This window comes from Branchiostoma lanceolatum, chromosome 1 (assembly GCF_035083965.1).
Source record: "Branchiostoma lanceolatum isolate klBraLanc5 chromosome 1, klBraLanc5.hap2, whole genome shotgun sequence".
NCBI classification, from domain to species: domain Eukaryota; kingdom Metazoa; phylum Chordata; class Leptocardii; order Amphioxiformes; family Branchiostomatidae; genus Branchiostoma; species Branchiostoma lanceolatum.
The window spans coordinates 14,801,337-14,821,490 of record NC_089722.1 but is presented as its reverse complement, the minus strand read 5'-3'; the positions used below and the strand labels follow the sequence as shown (position 1 = coordinate 14,821,490).

At 42.4% G+C, this 20,154-nt stretch overlaps 2 protein-coding genes and 1 long non-coding RNA gene across 4 annotated transcripts in view; 2 read left to right on the top strand and 1 right to left on the bottom strand.

Annotated features, from left to right (window-relative positions):
- LOC136436788 (uncharacterized) overlaps positions 1-10,439 on the bottom strand; it is a 50,262-nt gene extending 39,823 nt beyond the window's left edge. Inside the window, exons 1-2 of the long non-coding RNA XR_010756085.1 lie at positions 10,191-10,439; positions 8,838-9,029 (exon numbers count right to left, since the gene is read on the bottom strand). This is a non-coding gene — a long non-coding RNA (uncharacterized lncRNA). The remainder of the gene's footprint in view (positions 1-8,837; positions 9,030-10,190) is intronic.
- Positions 348-5,853, top strand: LOC136436782 (uncharacterized). Its single transcript, XM_066431062.1, has 8 exons — positions 348-775; positions 2,141-2,243; positions 3,013-3,136; positions 3,376-3,479; positions 3,820-3,957; positions 4,202-4,375; positions 4,981-5,204; positions 5,592-5,853. Exons 1-6 carry the CDS (start codon positions 356-358, stop codon positions 4,372-4,374), a joined length of 1,062 nt encoding a protein of 353 aa, XP_066287159.1. The 5' UTR covers positions 348-355; the 3' UTR covers position 4,375; positions 4,981-5,204; positions 5,592-5,853.
- A 1,005-nt stretch (positions 10,440-11,444) lies between the features above and the next one.
- Positions 11,445-19,765, top strand: LOC136436760 (uncharacterized). 2 transcript variants are annotated; one of them, XM_066431007.1, is made up of 8 exons: positions 11,445-11,867; positions 14,494-14,596; positions 15,315-15,438; positions 15,751-15,854; positions 16,116-16,253; positions 16,503-16,676; positions 17,112-17,335; positions 17,721-19,765. In XM_066431007.1, exons 1-8 carry the CDS (start codon positions 11,460-11,462, stop codon positions 17,967-17,969), a joined length of 1,524 nt encoding a protein of 507 aa, XP_066287104.1. In that variant the 5' UTR covers positions 11,445-11,459; the 3' UTR covers positions 17,970-19,765. The 2 variants fall into 2 exon arrangements, with proteins under 2 accessions (XP_066287104.1, XP_066287113.1); XM_066431016.1 differs by having other exon boundaries at positions 17,112-17,339; positions 17,725-19,765.
- Positions 19,766-20,154: the final 389 nt, after the last annotated feature.

The following is a 20,154-nucleotide window of genomic DNA, read 5'->3' as shown; positions in this document are numbered from 1 at the left end:
TCTTGACCTTGGTCTTCCCAGTACCAATCCACATGTTCAAATATCATCACAATCCGTTCAGAGTTTTTAAGTTCACGATCCTGACCAAAATATGCGTAAACACAGACATGTGCAAACATAACGTTGCACAGACAAGTGGCCACAGACTAGACACGCTAAAAATATCAGCATTTTTATCTATGTAAAAATCATTGGTATGACTCTTATTTAATATAAAAGGCTCTGACATCAATTTTGTTCTACCTGTGAACCTTATGTATAGAAATACCATTATAACCAGTATAAGGACGATTTTGCTACTTTGAACTTATCCGCCAAGAGACCATGACCCCTCCGCACGTGATCGACCATACTCATGACAATCATGGGGTCATCCAAGATGGCGGATGGTGATGATGTGGTCCCCCTGATACACCAGACAAACGGCAAGCCGTGTACCCTCGGCGTTCGAAAAAGAAACTTCAGCCTCTCTGTGATATGTGGCGTTCTGTTGCTATCGGCTGCGGTGTATTTTGTGGCTCAAGTCGTGTTTCCGTACACCATCGTTCGCTCCGAACATGGGGAATACCACAACTACAACCCGAACTTCAAGTTACCGACCTGGCTCGACCACGACAACGATGACACGAATAACAAGCTAATGACGACAAACGGTTCTGTACAAGAGGAAGTGTCGGCGACACAGGCAGTACAAGTGAAGGAGCAGGGTGGAGTAGCCGTGGGGAAAGAGTTCCAGGTAGACAACAACAACAGCAACAACAACCCCGAAGTAAAGGTAACGCTACACTAGTACTGTGGCCACGCATGGTCATGCATCAATAGTTGAACGCACACAAGACTGGAAAGGCATTTGATATATAGAAAAACGTCTTGTCATGTATTGTCATTTGTGTGCAGGGTGTTTGGATTTTGTCTCTAATTCTTCGTTGTATTTTTGTGCCAGCCGAGGTGTTTGTTTGATCTTAGTGGCAGTTCAGACACCTGTAACAAGTGTAAGTAGGTCATGTAGCGTCGAAAGGTCAATTGGCGACTAGGCTAACGGACACGTGATCGAGAGGTCACGGGTTCAACACATGGCATAACTGACTTAGTTGCGCCCTTGGGAGAGACACTTTACATGCGACTTTCCTCACTCCACCCAGGTGTAAAATAATTGGTACCTGAATTCGACTGGGGGACGTAAAAGGTGGTGGAAGAATTCCAGCACCGTTCCCTAGACAAAGTGGATAACAACCCACTACCTCTTCAGCCTCGAATTCAAAGGCTACCTTTTCCTCTTCCTTTATGTAGGTCACCTGTAACGTTTGAACCAGTTTCTGTTCTTCACATTTTTAAAGCTTTCTTAGCTCCTAATATATTGTGTATTTTCTTGATATGCATTTCTAATTTTTTTGTTTTTGCAAAACAGCTCGGCCGGGCTCCAGATTGGAAATGGAACCGAGATAGTACTCCGTCTGTTTGTCCAATGCAATGTTGACATATTCACGTTGGTTTTGTTTTCGAGGTTTCCATGGAGACATCTCCACCGCATATACGACACAGCGACTATGCGTTTCTAATACATTACCACTGTACAACAGAATTGTTTTAACCGCCAACTTAAAACACTCCGAAAACCTCCTCTCCCCTTAAACCGTTTACCACGAAGAGGAAACCTCGCAGTTAAATATCTACGCCTGCACACAATGAATCACTGATTAAGGTATTGTTGAAGGGTGGCTGAGGAATTTTGGGATGTTTTTGAAAAAACCCTTTCTTAAACTTTATAAACCTTCCTCAACCTTACTTTTTTTCAGGTAGTACCTTATAGCAAGGTAGTGATTAATGCAAATTAGTAAGATGTCATGATTACGTCATCAAGATTTATAAGGCCACGCCCCTTTTTAGAAAAAAAAACGCTCTCCTTGGGTTGTGCTTCGATGTTTGTTAATATAACTTTGCAGGAATGTACATGATAGTAATACTTAAAGAATGACGCGTGCTTACGAGTATATTTTGAACTATCGGTTTTTGGCGAATTTGTTTTTGTTATCAAACCAAAAAAAATCACCAAAAATCGAAATTTCAAAATAATCTGTGTACTTTGTGTACTTTGTGTAGTGTGTACTTTGGTTTATCGTGTCAATGCCTTGTTAAATAGATAAATACTCCAGCACGCCTTTTCGTGTTGTCGGAGGAGGAGGTCAACAAAACTGGAGCCCACTGTTTGGACGGGTCTCCGCCGGCGTTTTACTTCAGGAAAGGTGAGAACGAACACGTTTCGGAATTAACTTTATCAGTTATTTTGTGACCGAATTCATGTATGATATTGTATCACATTGGCATTTTTTTGATGGTGAGCGTTATTATCTCCATGAGAAATTGAGATATTGTGTTTGTTCTTTCAGATTTTTGTAGTCAGCATAGCCCAAGAACCCCGGAAAGATTATGATGATATTTGGTATGTGGGTAGGTGTTGGGAAGACGAATGTCAAGGTTGGGCCCCCTAGTATGTGACCTTGTTACTGCAGCAGAACTTTTTTTTAAATCTTTTGACCTGGACGTGCTATGGTCTTATTTTTTTGGTGGCAGGTAGCTTGCGAAGTAAAGAAGAAGTGGTGTAGGTTTAGCCCCCCTAGCAGCTTGCTCTGAAACTACAGGTGCATTTTTGTCAAAATCTTCCAAGGAGAATAGCTGAAGAAAGGAACGACGGATTTCCGTGATATCTAATTTGTAGGTAGCTTAGACAGGGATGTACATACTGTAGTGCAAATTATGAAAATTTAGACTTAATTTGCATAATTAATGAGGAAAATCTACATTTGCAGTGTTTTTCATAATATGACTCAAATACATATAACATGTTGTTTATGGCAGGTAGAACATTAACAGAAACCAATCATGCAGTGAAATTCTAATTTGCATATGTGGAGGTCATTTGCATAATCAAAATATTTCATGGAGACATGAGGTCTCCGAACTCTTGCAACGTCGTTTTTTTTTTGCATGGACTAATTCGTCGTTCGTTATAAGGGAGCGGTACTGGGCAGAAGTCGTGGGTTGTTTGGTTGCAGGGAGGCGGCGCATGCGCCAGTGTCACTAGCTGCTATCAACGAAGTTTCGGCAACCTTGGGTCCAGTAAGGGCTTAGACCTTCAGTAAGTTCCGTCTCTTCTTACTTTTGGAATCAGCGAAATTTGTGATTTATGGCTAAAGAAAAGGAAAGAAACGCAGATTATTACCATTTCTGTCGAAAGAAGGGTAAATGTAAGGTTGATAAGTTACATCGATTGTTAGATTCTTCATATGAACTGGTAGGGCAATAAGCCTCTTTCCTAGCTGCCTGTCTACTTTATTCCTAAGTGCTGTGTATCTTATTGAATGTTGATTATTTCAGGAAGACGCTTCACGGAATTGTATCAGCATCGAAAGACGTCAATCCAGATTTCTATACCTGGAACGCCGCTTACTTGGTATACTGTGATGGGTTTTTCTTTGCAGGTAGGTTCCAGAATGGTGTGTGTGTGTATATGTGTGTGTATGTGTTTGTGCGTGTTTGTGTGTGTGTGAGTGAGTGTGTCTGTGTGTGCGTTTGTGTGTGTGTGAGTGTGTGTTTGTGTCTTTGTGTCTTTCTGTGTGCTTGTGTGTGAGAGAGAGAGATTGTGTATTTATGTGTGTGCGTGTGTGTGTGTGTGTGTGTGTGTGTGTGTGTTCGTGTGCGTGTATGTGTGTTTGTGTGTGTTTCCTGCTTGTGTTCATGTGTATGCGTGTGTGTGCGTTCGTGAATGTGAGAGTACTTGTGTCTTTAATTCCCTCAGCGTCAATTCTGTTCATCTTGCAGGGGACAGGGAAGGTGTGGTGAAGCACAACGACAAGTCCCTGTACTTCCGAGGACGACGTAACCTTAATGCTCTGATCGACCGGCTGTTACAGGCGGGACTAGGAGAGGCAGACCGGGTCATCGTGGGTGGATCATCAGGTAGGTAGAATGGTGAAGGCTGAGTGCCAAAACGCTTCGGCCCCGGGGCCTTGTGAAAAGAAATCAAATTAAAAGCAACAACTTTGTAACTTCTCTGCATACAATACATTTTTAGCCGAAACATATACAGTTGAACTCCCGATTTCCCTGAATACAAAGTACAGTATTCCTCGTGTAACCAAGAATATCAATGGAATCGACGTATCCTGCTGTCCCATAAGTTTCCATGCTATCTTTGATTTAGCCGGTGCTATAGCGACATATGTGGGAGCAGATGACGTCATAGCTCGCCTGCCGAGCTCCGTTGACGTAAAGCTCGTCCCAGACTCCGGCATGTTCATGGACCTCCCGGACAAGGACGGGGTTTACTCGTTGAACGCCACCTACGGGGTGGCCATTAAACTGCAGAACGCGTAATGTAAGTAGGCCAGTCTTGGTTCTGTTACTTGCTTCTTTGTCTTGCCTACCTCTTACGTCTTTAAAACGGTCAGTGCACACGTAATTCAATTTTTGTACGGTCAGTACTCATCTATACAGATAAGTCTTAATCGGATGAATAAAGTGAGTAAAACTCGGTCACTTTGCACTTGCAGTCAATTAGACTTGAGAAAGGAAAGGTATCCAAACATAGTTGTAGAGGCTCGAGGGCGCAGTTACGTATCTACAAATAATTATCCACACCCTTACCACAGGCAAAACTCAAGTAGAGAGACAAAACTCTGCCTTCACCGCGCGGTCGCTTGACGGAACGGGTCCCCCGAAAGTGCGAAATGGAACGAAATGGAACGAACTAAAACATATGTTACATATGTTGTTTTAGTTCGTTCCATTTCGTTCCATTTCGATCCATTTCGTTCCACTTCGTTCCATTTCGTTCCATTCCGTCCGTTTCGTTCCATTTCACATATTCGGGGAACCGGACGGAACTGAGCCCCGGGGCGCACCAGGCCGCGTGCTCCCGGGCGCGTCTAATTAAACTATTTGGTCTCCGCCAAAATGTATCCGATTTGTTGACATTTCCAGTGTCTGCCAACAAGGCTTGTCGAGAAGCTCGTCCCCAGGATGAACTATGGAAGTGCTCCTACCCAGAAAACCTCATTCCCTACGAGCCCACACCGCTCTTCATCTTGAACTACTTGTACGACAAGGTCGCACTGAAGGACATCGTCAGAACAACCTGCCGTCCAGACCAATGTCAGGGGAAAGACTTGGCCGCGGTGCAGAACTATCGGACCTCTGTGTTACAGGTCAGTATGACGTGTGTGTATTTATTTTGCATCAACAAAGGCTACAATTCAAATACATCTTATGGATAACACCAGCGCACTCATTTATTGTCAACTGACTATGAAAAAAAAGCGCTAAATTTTGCTCCTTTCAGAGATGGAAGATAGGCGGATTTGTTACATGGATGCTTGTACGTTTGAAGTCAATTTAAGTCTAAATCGGTGTCGGTATCGTAGGCCAAATAGTCGTTGATTGTGAAAGGAAAAGAAGACAGTGTGTTCATTTTAAGACAGCCTAAAATGAACAGTTTTAAAGCGTATCATATTTACTAATGACAGATGATATTGCCAAATAAGAAATAAAAATGTCCGAAGTATGCATGTGGACTTTTTGATTTCCCTTGTCAGGTCGCAAAGTCGGAGCTTCGTGAAAAAGATGGCGCCTTCCTCATCACATGTTTTAACCACGGCCTTAACAATGACGTAACGTGGACAGAGTACACGGTCAACAGCAGGACGGTTCGACAGGCTGTGGGTGACTGGTACTTCGGCAGGACTTCCGACAACGTCAATGTCGACACGGGCCCTGAGATCAACCCGACGTGCAAGAGACAATTGAGCGATGACACATATATTGAAAGTCTCTTTGATTAAAACTTCGTGGCAAGTTCTTTTTTTGTTTCCTCATCTGGACTTGATCTATGACCACATCTTTAGCTAAGTATGCAGACACTAAGCAATAACACTATTTTAGAGCTCATTTATAGATGCATTATTTTCTTCGTTTTGAGGCATATATAGGCTGAAGTCCACCATTCACCGGCCCCTAGACTTTCAATGGTCAACATATAAGAAAAAGGCTGTTAAAAGTCACCTACCTGAAGTTTAGATCATGGAAATCTCACATTGGCAGCGTAGTCTGACCTCTAAAGTATCAATCTAATGAGTTTCGCCGATTTTCCACCGGCGCAAACTGGTGAAATTCTATCAAAATATGGCGAGATGACCTTTGACCCCCCCTTCACAAGACCTGATCATATCCAAACTACACCTATTTCAGAGTGTACCGGACACTTCAAACATGGCTAAAACCCTGTTTTTCTAACTAAATGAAATGGCCACAACCCTTACCTGTCAATTCCAGCTCAAAAATGCCAACATGTCCAACAAAGAGGCCTCCTACAACTACTTTTAACAAGCATATACAAGGTGATTTCTATGCCATTAAAATGGACCTTTTGCGCATGACTGTAATCGTGACCTTAAGCCTATATCGTGCCTGTGGCTATTGACAGAAAGGTCAACATAGTCCCTTTTCCAACTATTGATGGTAAATAGAGGGCCTGCATGCCTCTTAGAATTGTCGCGCCTCTGGTAAGGCGTAATCGGGCCTTTTTAGACTTCGTAATCCGTAGGCAGCCGCCCGAAATCATTGTAATTCGTAATCAGTACATTGGCCGTAACGCGTAATTGGTCGCTTTCACTCTACGTAAAACGTAGGCAGTTACCATTATCTGACGTAAAACATAATTTATGAGTTACTAGAAATGCGTAGGTGATTTCCAGAAAATTCTCCCTTTCCAAAATGCAGGAAATAGCATTTCCGAGGGTAAAGATTTCAACATTTTCCCGTGAAACATGCCCACAGACCCGCCTAGAATTGTCGCGCCTCTGGTGAAATATATGTTCTGAGGGCGTCGCGCCTAGATATCAAGCTGAATCCATTGTGTATTTTTAAATCATAAAGATGTCATAAAACATAGCTTAGACTACCAGCCAAATTTGCCTCTAAAATGCAGGAAGTAGCGTTTCAGAGGGTAAAGATTTCAAACTTTTCTCGGGGTGCATGCCCTCGGACCAACCTCTGATTGTCACCTCCAACGAAAGATATGTCGGGACTCGGGAGGGCAAAAAGTCTAGCTGAAACCCTTATGTACTTTTCACTATGAGCGCAAAGCTTGCCCCTACAAATGTATTTGAGCAGCTGTAGGTCTAGATTTTACCACTTTCCCGGGGAAGTATTCCCACGGCGCAATATATGTCGGGAGGGCATCACGCACCAGTTAACTCTTACGTATTTTATTTCACTTATACTATATGTCATCAAACATAGCTTTACGTGTACCAGCAAAATCAAGGAAATAGCGTTTCAGGGGGTCAAGCTTTGTAAAATTTTCCCGGGCGTCTCGCGCCTTCGGCGCGCGACGTGGGACAACATACGGTCAGCAATATCTTGCCCTTCTAAAATTTCTAGCCGCCGTCACAGCTGCTTATCATATTTATAATGTTTAGTGTGATCATCAACATCTCAATCAACATAAAAATCACGCAGAACTAGATAGTTGAATCTTGCAAGTCGGTGTTTGAGTCGGTTGGGAAGCCTCGATGATTTAACGTTGGGTAACCTAAATTCGCGGGGTACTTAAATTCGGGATTTTTCGAAAACGGGGTATTTAGGGATATGTGCTAGATGCAACATAAGTAATACCGCTAGAAATGCAAACCTGCCAGACTTACGTATTCAGAACACTGTCTGAAAAGCTTCGATAAGCATGGATTATAAGGCGACGAGGTCAAAAACTCTCCGTCCCTTATTGGAACAGTCTGAGGACTTCGTGGGAGAATTAAACAACATGGTTTTCGGCTGGTTTATAAAAAAATGTCACATCCGCTTCCTGCTCAACACAATTATTTACAAGACAACTTATTACAATCTCTTTTGCTAACCTGCAACTGGATTCTAAGTGTGATCAATCATCAAAACTCATCTCTGTTGCTACAACCTACGGCACGTGTATTTTCCCGCCGCCATATTGTTAACCAGAATCCTGTTGTCAAGCAGACGACAAAGGTTTGTGAGGAACACTTTTTTGTCTAAATGCTGCGTGTGATAGTGGACTGAGGAAGATATTTTCCTCAAAGTTTGCTCCTAACACAACAAGGAACACATGGCCATAGTAGTATTACCATTGCTACGGCATCCAGCTAACTTCCCATGAATAATGTAACGTTACACGTTGCCCGATGATGACGATGGGCCGACTTTGAGTGAAGTTCTACCGACTCAACACACGGGTTGTACCCGAACTGGCCTGATGTGTGCGGTACGGCCGTTTTTTCGTGTATTTTTTTTACTTGGACACGTCTATATCCATAGCACTCTCCTCAAGCCAAGGATGGAACGAATAGCTGCTGTATAAAATGTGATTAGCGGTAAGATATACAAGACGAATCTTCTCTCCCGAATTAATGTGCCCCCCTGTCCGACAGCACCGTAATTGTGCGTGCGGCGGACGGTAGTTTCAAGTTGAAATATTATGGTGTCAGCACGACTAGAGACAAAATCTACCATATATATGATTAGTGCAAAGATGGTTCATGATACTGACAGAATTATAGAAAAAAAGGATGGTTTATTGTTCTGCTAGATTGATTTCAGTCAACCATTATCGGAAAAATCCCAAATTTATGTTACCCAACGTTAACGTTATTCGTAATCAGCTCTGAGAATTTGCCGTAATTCGTAATCGGCAGCGAAAATTTTCCGTAATTCGTAATCACTACCCCCTCCCCCCATGCAGGCCCTCTCAATAGCCACAGGTTACACAGTGGGGGGACCACTCGCATATCTTTACGACTATATTTCAGACACACCTTTTCACACAACTTTCGCACTTATAACCTGCGTGGTCAGATGCTTGACTTGCTTCCATCCTTCCAGTTCAGATTCAGCCAGATCGTGGACTATATTGTAGTACCGGCGTCTTTCACCATGGAGAGTATTGTAGTACCGTCTTTCACCATGGAGAGTATTGCAGTACCTTCTTTCACCAGCGGGAGGCGAAACTGTATGCAAAAGGGAGGGGTTTAGTAAATAAGTCCATTCACGGTTCCGACTACGCAGTGTCAGAGATGAAGGCCCCCGAGACGTAAACAGAACCCCTCTGGACGTTGTTATGCAAATCAAATCTAAACCATGTCGAGACGAGCACTGTTTACAAGCAAGAGGCATTCACCTTTGACATTGCACATGCGAAGTCGGAACTGTGAATGGGCTTATATGCCTTCATGTATGATGATGTCATACTAAGGCCACAGCAAGTAATTTTTATGGATGACATCAGCGCGCTCATTAATTTTCGCCTGATTTCGAAATAAAAAACAAGAAATTTCATTGCCCTCCGACGGTGGTCAACATGCCAAAAATTGGCAAATATGTTGTAAACGTTGACAGTCAAAGGTGTTTCATTGCATATGAATACCCAGTGTAGTTCCTGCCCATGATGGTATAATAACAAGCTGTTTTCTGCATTTGTTCTAGCAAGGACATTATATAAATAATGGGGGGGGGGTCTAGTTAATTGAGCTGTATACACAAGGTGTTTCATCGCATATGAATTCCCAGTGTAGTTGCTTCAGATGATGGTACAACAAGCTCTTTTCTGCATTTGTTGTAGTTAGTCTATTGAGATGTATACACATCTACAAGAACATGTTTACATTAAATGAAGTAGGTTTTATATTATATATTAAACCTCATTGGTTGAATACAGGAATAAGAGACCTGTTGGTCATGATATCATATTTCGTCGCCTCAATTCTTGTTTAACAAGACTTATGATCTCAAAATTTGAAAATATAGGAATCTTGTTTTTTTGGCCCGCCTTGTTTTTTTTTCGCCCTATCTCATTAATTTTGGAGTCTGCGGAGGATGTCATCCATAAAATTTACTTGCTGTGGCCTAAACAGTTGTTCAAGATGTTTGGATGAAAACTTAACATACACGCGATCTTGGTAGTAATTCAAAAGCATTTTTATAACAAATCACTGACAGAAAAATATGAAACATTCCAGACATGCTGTCATACACGAATCCGCACAGTACGCACCAAACGCAGACAGGATAAGAAAAGCTTCGATAAAATCTTATAAAAAGGGCCTCAGAAGTGATCTTTATATAAGATAATTTCCCTGTGGACACTGTGCAAGGAAATATTAAAATCTTACCTAATGCGCTGACGCTTGATGTTCGTCGTGCAAGGAGCAGCCGGGAAATGGCGCAAAAAGTTTGAACGGAGTGTCAGTTCACAATGCTGTTTTCTGGTTGGTCCTCGGAAAAGAGGCAGAGCTTCTGGACTGTGACATTTTGTAATTCGGTAAAAATCTAAGAATAAAATGTTACCTTTTGAATTGGCTTACTCTGTAAAACAAAATCAAATGTGATACACATATGAAATTATTCTAAGCACGCGGTGTCTTCTGATTCCCTTTTCTTGGTACCTTTGTCAACTTAACTGGCAATATAATTTGATAGACACCTCCACGGTTGATGGTTAGTGCGTGAACTGTTACATTTTGTGAAGGGGTAATCAATTAAGAAACACCTCTATGAAAATCCTGTAGGAATTTGTGGAATAATCCTTGTGGAGTTTTTGAATGCACAGTACAATGTTGTTAAGTTCTATCTAGATTTATATAACGTTGTAAACACATGTATAACCGTTCCTTCTACATCCCCCTAAAAGTTGTTGGTAGATCTCAGCTTCACAGGTGCAGTCATGGTAATCTCCAAGCAGATGTAGAAAAGCAAAATCAGATCGTTTCTCGAGCTCCCGGTTTCGGGGAGCAGCGGGTCTTGAATCATGCCCTGAGGGCAGCGAAGCAGCCGGGCCCTAAAAAACATACTTTTGAATTAACAGATGCATTGCTCCGTGGAACCGGGAGTTTGAGAGACGTTACCATTTTGCCTTTATTTCTATATCTGCTTGAAGATTGCTGTCCTAGGACACTTACAAAGATAACATTATCAGAATTTCGTCAGCTACATACCATAACTTTTCCGACACAACCCCCCGTTACAGTGTTTCATTCCTTAGTTATCCTCTGTGACAGAGTTTGGATCAGTGCCAAGGAAAGCGGCCATGGGCCCATAATTGACTTTGACTTTCATCTTCTTAGGATCAATCCACACTCCAAATATCCTCACAAACCATCCATAGGTTCTTAAGCTCATGATGCTGCGTAAACGCGTTCAAACACACAGACAAGTGGACACACAGAAACGCAAAAATACCAGCATTTTCATAGAGGTAAAAATCATTTGTAGGATTCTTATTTAATCTAACATGCCCTGACATCCTCGTGGCATCTATTCCGGACTAACTGTGTGCCTCATGTATGAAGAAATACCATCATAACCAGTATTTGGACGATGTTGCTACTTTGAACTTATCCGCCTAGTGACCGTGACCCCTGCGCACGTGATCGACCATACTCATGACAATCATGGGGTCATCCAAGATGGCGGATGGTGATGATGTGGTCCCCCTGATACACCAGACAAACGGCAAGCCGTGTACCCTCGGCGTTCGAAAAAGAAACTTCAGCCTCTCTGTGATCTTTAGCGTTCTGTTGCTATCGGCTGCGGTGTACTTTGTGGCTCAAGTCGTGTTCCCGTACGCCATCGTTCGCTCCGAACATGGAGAATACCACAACTACAACCCGAACTTCAAGTTACCGACCTGGCTCGACCACGACAACGATGACACGAATAACAAGCTAATGACGACAATCGGTTCTGTACAAGATGAAGTGTCGGCGACACAGGCAGTACAAGTGAAGCTGGAAGGTGAAGTAGTCGTAGGGACAGACAACAACAACGTCAACAGCAACCCGGAAGTAAAGGTACTTAGTAGCGACATGATCAATATTGGGACGCATGAAACTAGAAAACGTTTGGCGTGGACAAATTACGTAGTCATGTTCTTTTATATGTGACCAAGATGTTTAAACTTCACGGTGTTAGAATTATCGTTGTATTTGTGTCATCGAAGGTATTTGTTTAATCTTCGTCATTCAGACACCTGTTTGTAGGTCATGTACTGCGGCGAGTGGCTATGATATGCTAGCAGACGCGGGATCGATACCTGGCATTCCTTAATAGGTGTGGTTATTAATAGGCCTGGTTGTTTTCTTGGGAAGGACATTTAACATGACTTTCCTCGAGCTCACTCCACCCAGGTATGAAAAAAGGTACTTGGCTTCGGTTGGGGAGGTAAAAGGCGGTAGAAGGAGAGGGTTGGGTTCCGCCTTCTAATACCGTACCCTAGACTCAGTGGATAACAAGTCACTGATCCTACGGCCTCAAAAAGGCTATGGGGCCGCCTTTACCTTTGGTCACCTGTAACGTTTTTAACAATTTCTGTTGTTCACATTCTTAACAGCTTTCTCAGCTTTAAGGAACTAGGCCTCCCATGTCCCCGAGTATATCTGATTTATTTATAGCCGCGGCTGAGTGGTTGATACGAAGTAGGATTTTATCAACCTAAAGAGTACATATCTGATTTATTACCTTCGTCGACGAAATTTTCGTCGAGAAGGTTATTCGATGATGCTTGTCTGTGTGTCTGTTAGTGAACAGAATAAGTCGAGAACGCCTGGATGGTTTGTTGTCGTAGTTGGTGTGTCGGTGTGTATGTGGGAAATCTCAAGATGATTAGATTTTGGGCGAAGTGTTTTGCATAATTAACGAGAAAAGTGTAAAAATGTGTTAAATTGTATGCTCATACTATGCTTCTGGTTGCGACGTGTGGGCTGTGTTGTTTTAAGGGATATTGATACGAGTAGAGGGGTGCAAAGTTGGTCATGAGGGGTCATGAGGGGTCATGAGGCAGGCAGGAAACGTCAGTTACTGCCAGGGACAAATTGGCTGTCAGCCAGCTGTATTCATTGGTGTGGAATGTGAGAAGGTTATATTTTACCGAGCATGTCTGTGTGTCTGTTAGTGAACACGATAAGTCGAGAATTCTTGGAAGGATTGTCTTGGTATTTGGTATGTTGGTAGGTCTCGATGAAACCTGAAAATGATTAGATTTTGGGCCCCCTAGCGGCTTGTTACGGTACTGCAGCGGAACTTCCTGTTATGATATCTCGTGTTGTGGACATGCTATGGAACTGATTTTTGAGTGGTAGATAGCTCGTTGGGCAGAGAGTAAGTGGTATAGGTTTGGGCCCCCTAGCAACTTTTTTGGAACTGCAGGGGCAGGTTTTGCTTCAGACTTTGAAAGGGAATAACTCAAGAAGGGCTTGATGGAAGGTCATGATTTTTTGCAAGTACATAGCTTGAGCGATGATGTACATGATTGGATACTTATTATGCAAATCAGTAACTAATTTGCATTATTAATGAGGAAAGTTTAAACATCCATCAATTTCCATGATAGGACTCGCAAACATGTGACATATGTAACTGATGAAGAGAGAAATATTAATAGATATCAGCTATGCAAATGAGAACCTCATTTACATAATTAATGAGAAAATACTATAACTCGAGATGGGCTTGATGGATGGTCATGATGGATGGTCATGATTTTTGGTATGTAGATAGCTTACATGATGCTTTGTATGATTGGATGATAATTATGCAAATCAGATTATAATTAATGAGGCAATTTTAAAAACCTGCTGTGTTCCATGATATGACTATTCAAATATGTGATATTTGTAACTGAGGAAGAGTGGAATGTCAATAGATAGAAATTATGCAAATGTCGGCCTAATTTGCATAATTAATGAGAAACTACTATCATTCCATACTAGTAAATAACGGCAATTTCATACTTGTGGCATTTAGAAGTTGTGTGAATGTGAACACCATTGAATCAAATTATGCTAATAAGGAGCTTATTTGCATTATTGATGATAAATGTTAGCATAACCTTCTTTGTAACGCTCATAATCATAACAAGGAGGTTTGGACAACTTATGTTATTTGGGTGAGGAGGATCAACTGGTATGATTTTTGATTGATGAAAAACACTCCTAATACGTCAGTCATAAAGGTCAAAATCATTTGGCGAAGGTATGAGGTCGTAGAACTCTTGTTGATATTGATTCGAAGCACAAATCGGCTACCAGACAACCGTGGACCCCAGTCTACTCGTCTAACTCATAACGTTACCAGATAATACGTCTTATAGGCCCAGTAGACATGTATGTGTGTCTATTGTAGTCTGGCAGTTATGTTTTAGAGATAATGTAAATGCAGAAATGTTTGCAGTGGTTTTATGTTCGCGGTTTTTTCGCGGCAAAAGTTTCACCGTGAACTGAAAATCACCGCGAACATTTCTCCAATACTGTATGTGACTATAGCGCTGCCGCAAACTTAAAACCACTACGAACACTCTATTTTAGCGCGTAATAAAAACCACGCGAACTTAAATGCAGTTACAGTATGTTCACCTGCGCAAAATGAATGACTGATTATCACTGTGTACTGTGGTTAAGGTGCCAATGACTTGTTTTACAGAAGAGTACCGATGCACACCTATACGTGTTGTCGAAGGAGGAGGCTGACAAAACAGGAGCCTACTGCTTGGACGGGTCTCCGCCGGCGTTCTACTTCAGGAAAGGTGAGAAAGAACACGTTTCGAGATGAACTTTATCAGTATTTTTGGCACTACGATCCTATAACGTATCACGTATCACGTAGGCATCACTAGTAGTGCTTCGGTTACAATATTGGATAAAGGGGCCCTGCCGGGTAGTTCCCGGGCCGTTTCTGGCACTCCCGGGCGTGACCCCTACGTGGCCCGGCGGGGCACCTTGTGGCTACGGGTCATTTTGGGGCCCAGCGGGGATCCGAGAAAAAATCAGTTCTGACTTAAATTCTACTCGGGCCCGCGGACAAAACGACGCCGTGACCTCAACGTGAGAACACCGTGAAGGAAACCACGACAGCCGGACATCAGAGCCCGGTCGAAGCTACATCCCCGACGGGCACCGGCTCAATTGTGACCGAAGCATAAGCGTTATTACCTTCATGAAAAATGGAGGTATGTTTCTGTGCGTGTCTGTGTATCTGAAGATATTGGTCTAATCTGCATAATCAATGCGAAAGTGTCATAATTCACTGAGTGGAATATGATAGGAAATTCACACTTGCATGTACACGTAAGTTATAATTAGTGAAAGTGTAGATACCCATGTATATAGATAATTGATGCAAATGTGTATCCGGTTGCATAATTGATGTACAGTATTTTATGGCGGTATGAGCTGTCCGAACTCTTGTAACGTTTTGCTTTGCATGGATTAATTCGTCGTTCCTTATTCCTTATTCCTTATTAGGAAGTGGTACTGGGCAGAAGTCGTGGGTTGTTTGGTTGGAAGGAGGCGGCGCATGCGTGAATGTGACCAGCTGCTACCAGCGAAGTTTCGGCAACCTTGGGTCCAGTAAGGCCTTACACCATCAGTAAGTCTCGTTTTATATTTTTGGAATCAATGTGAATCGTCATTTATAACAAAAGAAAAGAAACGTTCTGAATAAGGGAAAATATAAGGTTTATTCACTCACTCATGACCCATGACCTCAGTGGTCGTAGGGGCGTCATGACAGCCAGCCGCAATGGTCTATTAGGTTGTAATTACAAATGTAATTGTAAAAGTCATAGATTGTTAGATTCTTCAGCCCACCGTCTCTGGCAACAAAAATTTTAACTTTCATCCCAAATGCGTTTGTCTAGCTACAGGATGTGTATCTTATTGCACGTTGTTTATATTTCAGGAAGACTCTTCATGGAATTCTATCAGCATCGAAAGACGTCAATCCAGATTTCTACACATGGAACGCCGCTTTGTTGGTCTACTGTGATGGGTTTTTCTTTGCAGGTAAGTTTTAGTTTGCAGTGTGTGGGGGGGGGGGGTACGTGCGTGCGTGTGTGTGTGTCTATATGTTTCTATGTGTGCGTGTATGTGTGCTTGTATGAACAGGTGTGTGTGTGCGTGCGTGTGTTTGTGTGTGTGTGTACATATGGGTGGGGCGATTGTACATGCGTGCTCACGCGCGTGTGTGTATGCCAGTGTGTGTGTTCGTGCTTGTGAGATTATTACTTCATCGTTCATATCATCATCCTATTGTACATCTTTTAGGGAACAGGGAAGGTGTGGTGAAGCACAACGACAAGTCTCTGTACTTCCGAGGACGCCGTAACCTTAACGCACTGCTAGACCGGCTGTTACAGACGGGACTAGGAGAGGCAGACAAGGTCATCTTGGGTGGAGTATCAGGTAAATCTAATTGTGAAGAAAGAGCGCTAAATGCTTCGGCCCTGAGGCGTTTTGAAAAAAAACTGTCATGTTATGATTATTTGTATTAAACAACTTCTCTGCATACAATACGTTTCTCGCCGTAACATATATACAGCTGAACCCCAGGAAGTATTTCTCATTTTATTAAGAATATACACTACGAAACGGATTACTAAGTATATAATAATATCATATATCCCTGTTTTTCATTACATATCTTTGGTTCAGCCGGTGCTATAGCGACGTATGTGGGAGCAGATGACGTCATAGCTCGGCTGCCGACCTCCACTGACGTAAAGATCGTCCCAGACTCGGGCATGTTCATGAACCTCCCGGACAAGGACGGGGTTTACTCGTTCAACGACACCTACTCTGTGGTCATCGAACTGCAGAACGCGTATTGTAAGTCAGTCAGTCTTTGCTTTGTTAATTGTCTTTCTCTTTCCAAGGACATTCTATATAATGTCCTTGCTCTTACCTTCCCTTACGTCTTTGAAAATAAATGGTCGGTATTCAGCATACATAATTCACGTCTTGTAAAAGCAGTCATCTGTACAGAAACTACAGATATGATAGGTCTTAATTTGATGTCTGAAATGCGTAAAACTATGTCACTTTACAATTAATAGACCTCTTTCCAGTTATGGCGGCCATTTTGAATTCCCAGGGGTCAGCTCGGGGTCATGCGCCAAAACGAGGCTTTAGTTGAGTGCTCCCTACTATAAGAATCATCGTACTACAAGAATCATCGTACTACAGAAAAGAATTGTGTCCAAACACCGCTACAGAGGGCGCAGTTATGCATATACAAAATCAATGATTTCTTGACATTTCCAGTGTCTGCCAACAAGGCGTGTCGGGAAGCTCGTCCCCAGGGTGAGCAATGGAAGTGCTCCTACCCAGAAAACCTCGTTCCCTACGAGCCCACACCGCTCTTCATCTTGAACTACTTGTACGACAAGGTCGCGCTGAAGGACATCGTCAGAACAACCTGCCGTCCCGACCAGTGTCAGGGGAAAGACTTGGCCGCTGTGCAGAACTATAGAACGTCTCTGTTACAGGTCGGTATGATGACGTCTATGATGTGTGCGCATTCTTTTTGTATCAACTAAGGCCACGGAAACTAAATTCTATGGATGACATCAGCGCGCTTCTTGATTTTGGGCTGATTTTGAAAAAAAATGTTCCCACTAGAGATGGCAGATAGACGAACTTGTTACATGGACGCTTGCACGTTTGAAATCAGATCTAATTCGGTGTCGGTATCGGTATCGAAGTCAAAATAGTTGCTAATTGTGAAAGGAAAATACAATGTAATTCGACGGCAGAGCGTTTATTCAAGATGGCCTGAAATGAACAGTTTTGAAGTGTATTATACTATTGAAAGTTGAAATTGCCAAATAAGAATGGAAGTTAACATGTGGAATATTCAATTTCTCTTCTTAGGTAGCCAAGTCGGAGCTTCGTGAAAAAGATGGCGCCTTCCTCATCACGTGTTTTGCCCATGGCCTTGGCAATGACCTCTCCTGGACTGAGTTCACGGTCAACAACAGGACGGTCCGGCAGGCTGTGGGTGACTGGTACTTCGGCAGGACTTCTGACAACGTCAATGTCGACACGGGCCCTGAGATCAACCCGACGTGCAAGAGACAATTGAGCGATGACACAGAGATAACTCAAAGTCTGTGGGGTTAGAATTTCGAGGCTTGTTATTTTTTGTTTCCGCGTCTGGAATTGATCTATGACCACACTTTTAGCTATGCAAATTTACTAAGCAATAACACTATTTCAGAGCTCATCTAGAGCTGCATTATTCATTCTGAGCCATATGCCTCGCCAGCTAAAGGACCGTAGATTGTACAAGAGCCACTTGGATTACTAGTATTTGGGGATCATAACGATCAAGTTATAATGACAAGGGATACATTTGTAATTTGTTTTTAACAATCTATGTAAGGGGGTGGTTTAGAGGTGAAAGTGATATTGTTGAAAAGGTTGAATATGTAATACTGTGCGTTTCAAACAGTAGTGTATGATAAACTTTCGAGTAGCGTTCAGTCAAAGCCATGTACGATCTGGCCTTGCACCTTCCGTACGCGCTACCTAGCGGTTCACATGGAAACGTCACCGTGTACGTTTCAAAGTGATGCGTGATTCCAATAGTATAAAGTGTACTTGCAAAGTATGATATCGTTTAAACAGGAGCTGCTAAATACAAATTCTGCCTTCCAAATGCCTTGAGATATTTCATGTAACTTTAGACGAGCAATCATGGTGTGAGGCAAAACGATTATGAGTGCAAGGCAGGATATGGTTTTGTCACTACCACGGCCGATGTGGTGCACTACGCAAATTAGTCGCATAGGGGCGCTGTGTGTACATCTGCAACAATACATTCGCTCTGAAAGGTTTCAACATAACAAGCGTTGTTTCATGTCGCCTGTTTACAAAATACTGAGTCAATATCAAACATCACTAAAACTCCAACCGTCCCTTCCCTGACATCAGAGTGACGTATGGTGAGGTTCGTTTTTTCAGAAACTATTTCAACATCGCGAACATTTCTTTTTATTAGAATATTTCCTCTCCCCTGTTTGCAGACGATTTTATCTCGGTCAGGTGCCAGAAATGTTGTACCGATCACACAAAAATTCTAACATTGTCTGTCTCAAGCCAGAGCGAAGTTGTCATGAACCCATTGGTGGTTATGTGTGACGTTCTCCCGGCTTCTTCTCTTGAAAATAAAAACAGTCTACTAACGCCTACGTACTACTGTAATTGTTGGATAGCAAAAAACGATGTATAATGTTCTCTCGCAGGTGCAATTTAACAGGAATATCGACATGAATACTACAGGCGCCTCTATGCGAAAGTCTATTGTTACCGCTAGTTGAATTTCCCTTCCGTTTTAGGTTACGAACTCCAAGAACACGGGGCTTATAGTGAAACATGATCCGGCGTAAATCAATGAAAACGATTTGTTGGTTTGACATCCAGGTCGTTTTCGCGGGCTTTTGTGAAAGTTCAATATTTATCGTAGGAAGAAAGAAATGACCGTTAAAAAGTGGCGCGTGGCGGAAAGCATCTCGATGATGACTCATGACTGTCTTGAGAAGGAGATGACGACAAGGTTGTTTTTAATTGAAAAAGATACGATATATATACAAGATAGTGCTGCGTACCGGTACTGTGTACCGGTACTGTACCGTACAAATTGATTAGGTACAGGTCCAAAATACCGAATCATGAAGTACCGGTACTGTACTGATATAAATTTACACTAACATGTGCTTATTTTGTGACTGATCTCCTAACCTAATAACCTCATGCAACACCAAACGTGACCAAAGTGACACTTTAGAACAGCGTAACTAATATGCAGCAGATCATTCAGGCAGACTGGGAGTTTTGGTAGCAAGGCCAAGGGAGTTTGGCGGTAGGAAACCTAGTTATGTTCTTTGAATAAAGATACTGACAAGTTGTGAACAGTATATTTATGTTTCTGTCATTATTGAAGAAGTTCAGAAAAACACATGTACACATGTTCAAATTACTCAGGTACAGGTACAGGTCCAGACCTGTACCTAAACCTCTGTACCAAGACATGAAGAAGGTTCAGAAAGATAAGATCTATATTTCTCCCAGGGAGGTTAATGGTTCTCCTTGTCGTTTCGGATTGGACGCGTGATCGAAAATAACATTAACAGTGATGAGTAAACAGTAACCCATCCGCAGAAGTAGGTGTGTTTCCAGCTATTAAAGTAATTCTACCTCGATTACTAAGAGTTGAGTTCCTGGCAGGTTCTACGAAACAACATCCACCCTATCTATTCAAGGCGAATTAATGACGTCACTCGACGCTCTCTCTTGTCAGTCCCCG

Bases quoted from the DNA above. Each gene is read 5' to 3' on its own strand.
- LOC136436782 (XM_066431062.1), top strand. From the start codon at position 356: ATGACAATCATGGGGTCATCCAAGATGGCGGATGGTGATGATGTGGTC. The intron at 2,244-3,012 runs GTGAGAACGAAC...GTTCGTTATAAG, and splicing joins GGCGTTTTACTTCAGGAAAG to GGAGCGGTACTGGGCAGAAG. The intron at 3,958-4,201 runs GTAGGTAGAATG...TCTTTGATTTAG, and splicing joins CATCGTGGGTGGATCATCAG to CCGGTGCTATAGCGACATAT.
- LOC136436760 (XM_066431007.1), top strand. From the start codon at position 11,460: ATGACAATCATGGGGTCATCCAAGATGGCGGATGGTGATGATGTGGTC. The intron at 14,597-15,314 runs GTGAGAAAGAAC...ATTCCTTATTAG, and splicing joins GGCGTTCTACTTCAGGAAAG to GAAGTGGTACTGGGCAGAAG. The intron at 16,677-17,111 runs GTAAGTCAGTCA...TGACATTTCCAG, and splicing joins CGAACTGCAGAACGCGTATT to TGTCTGCCAACAAGGCGTGT.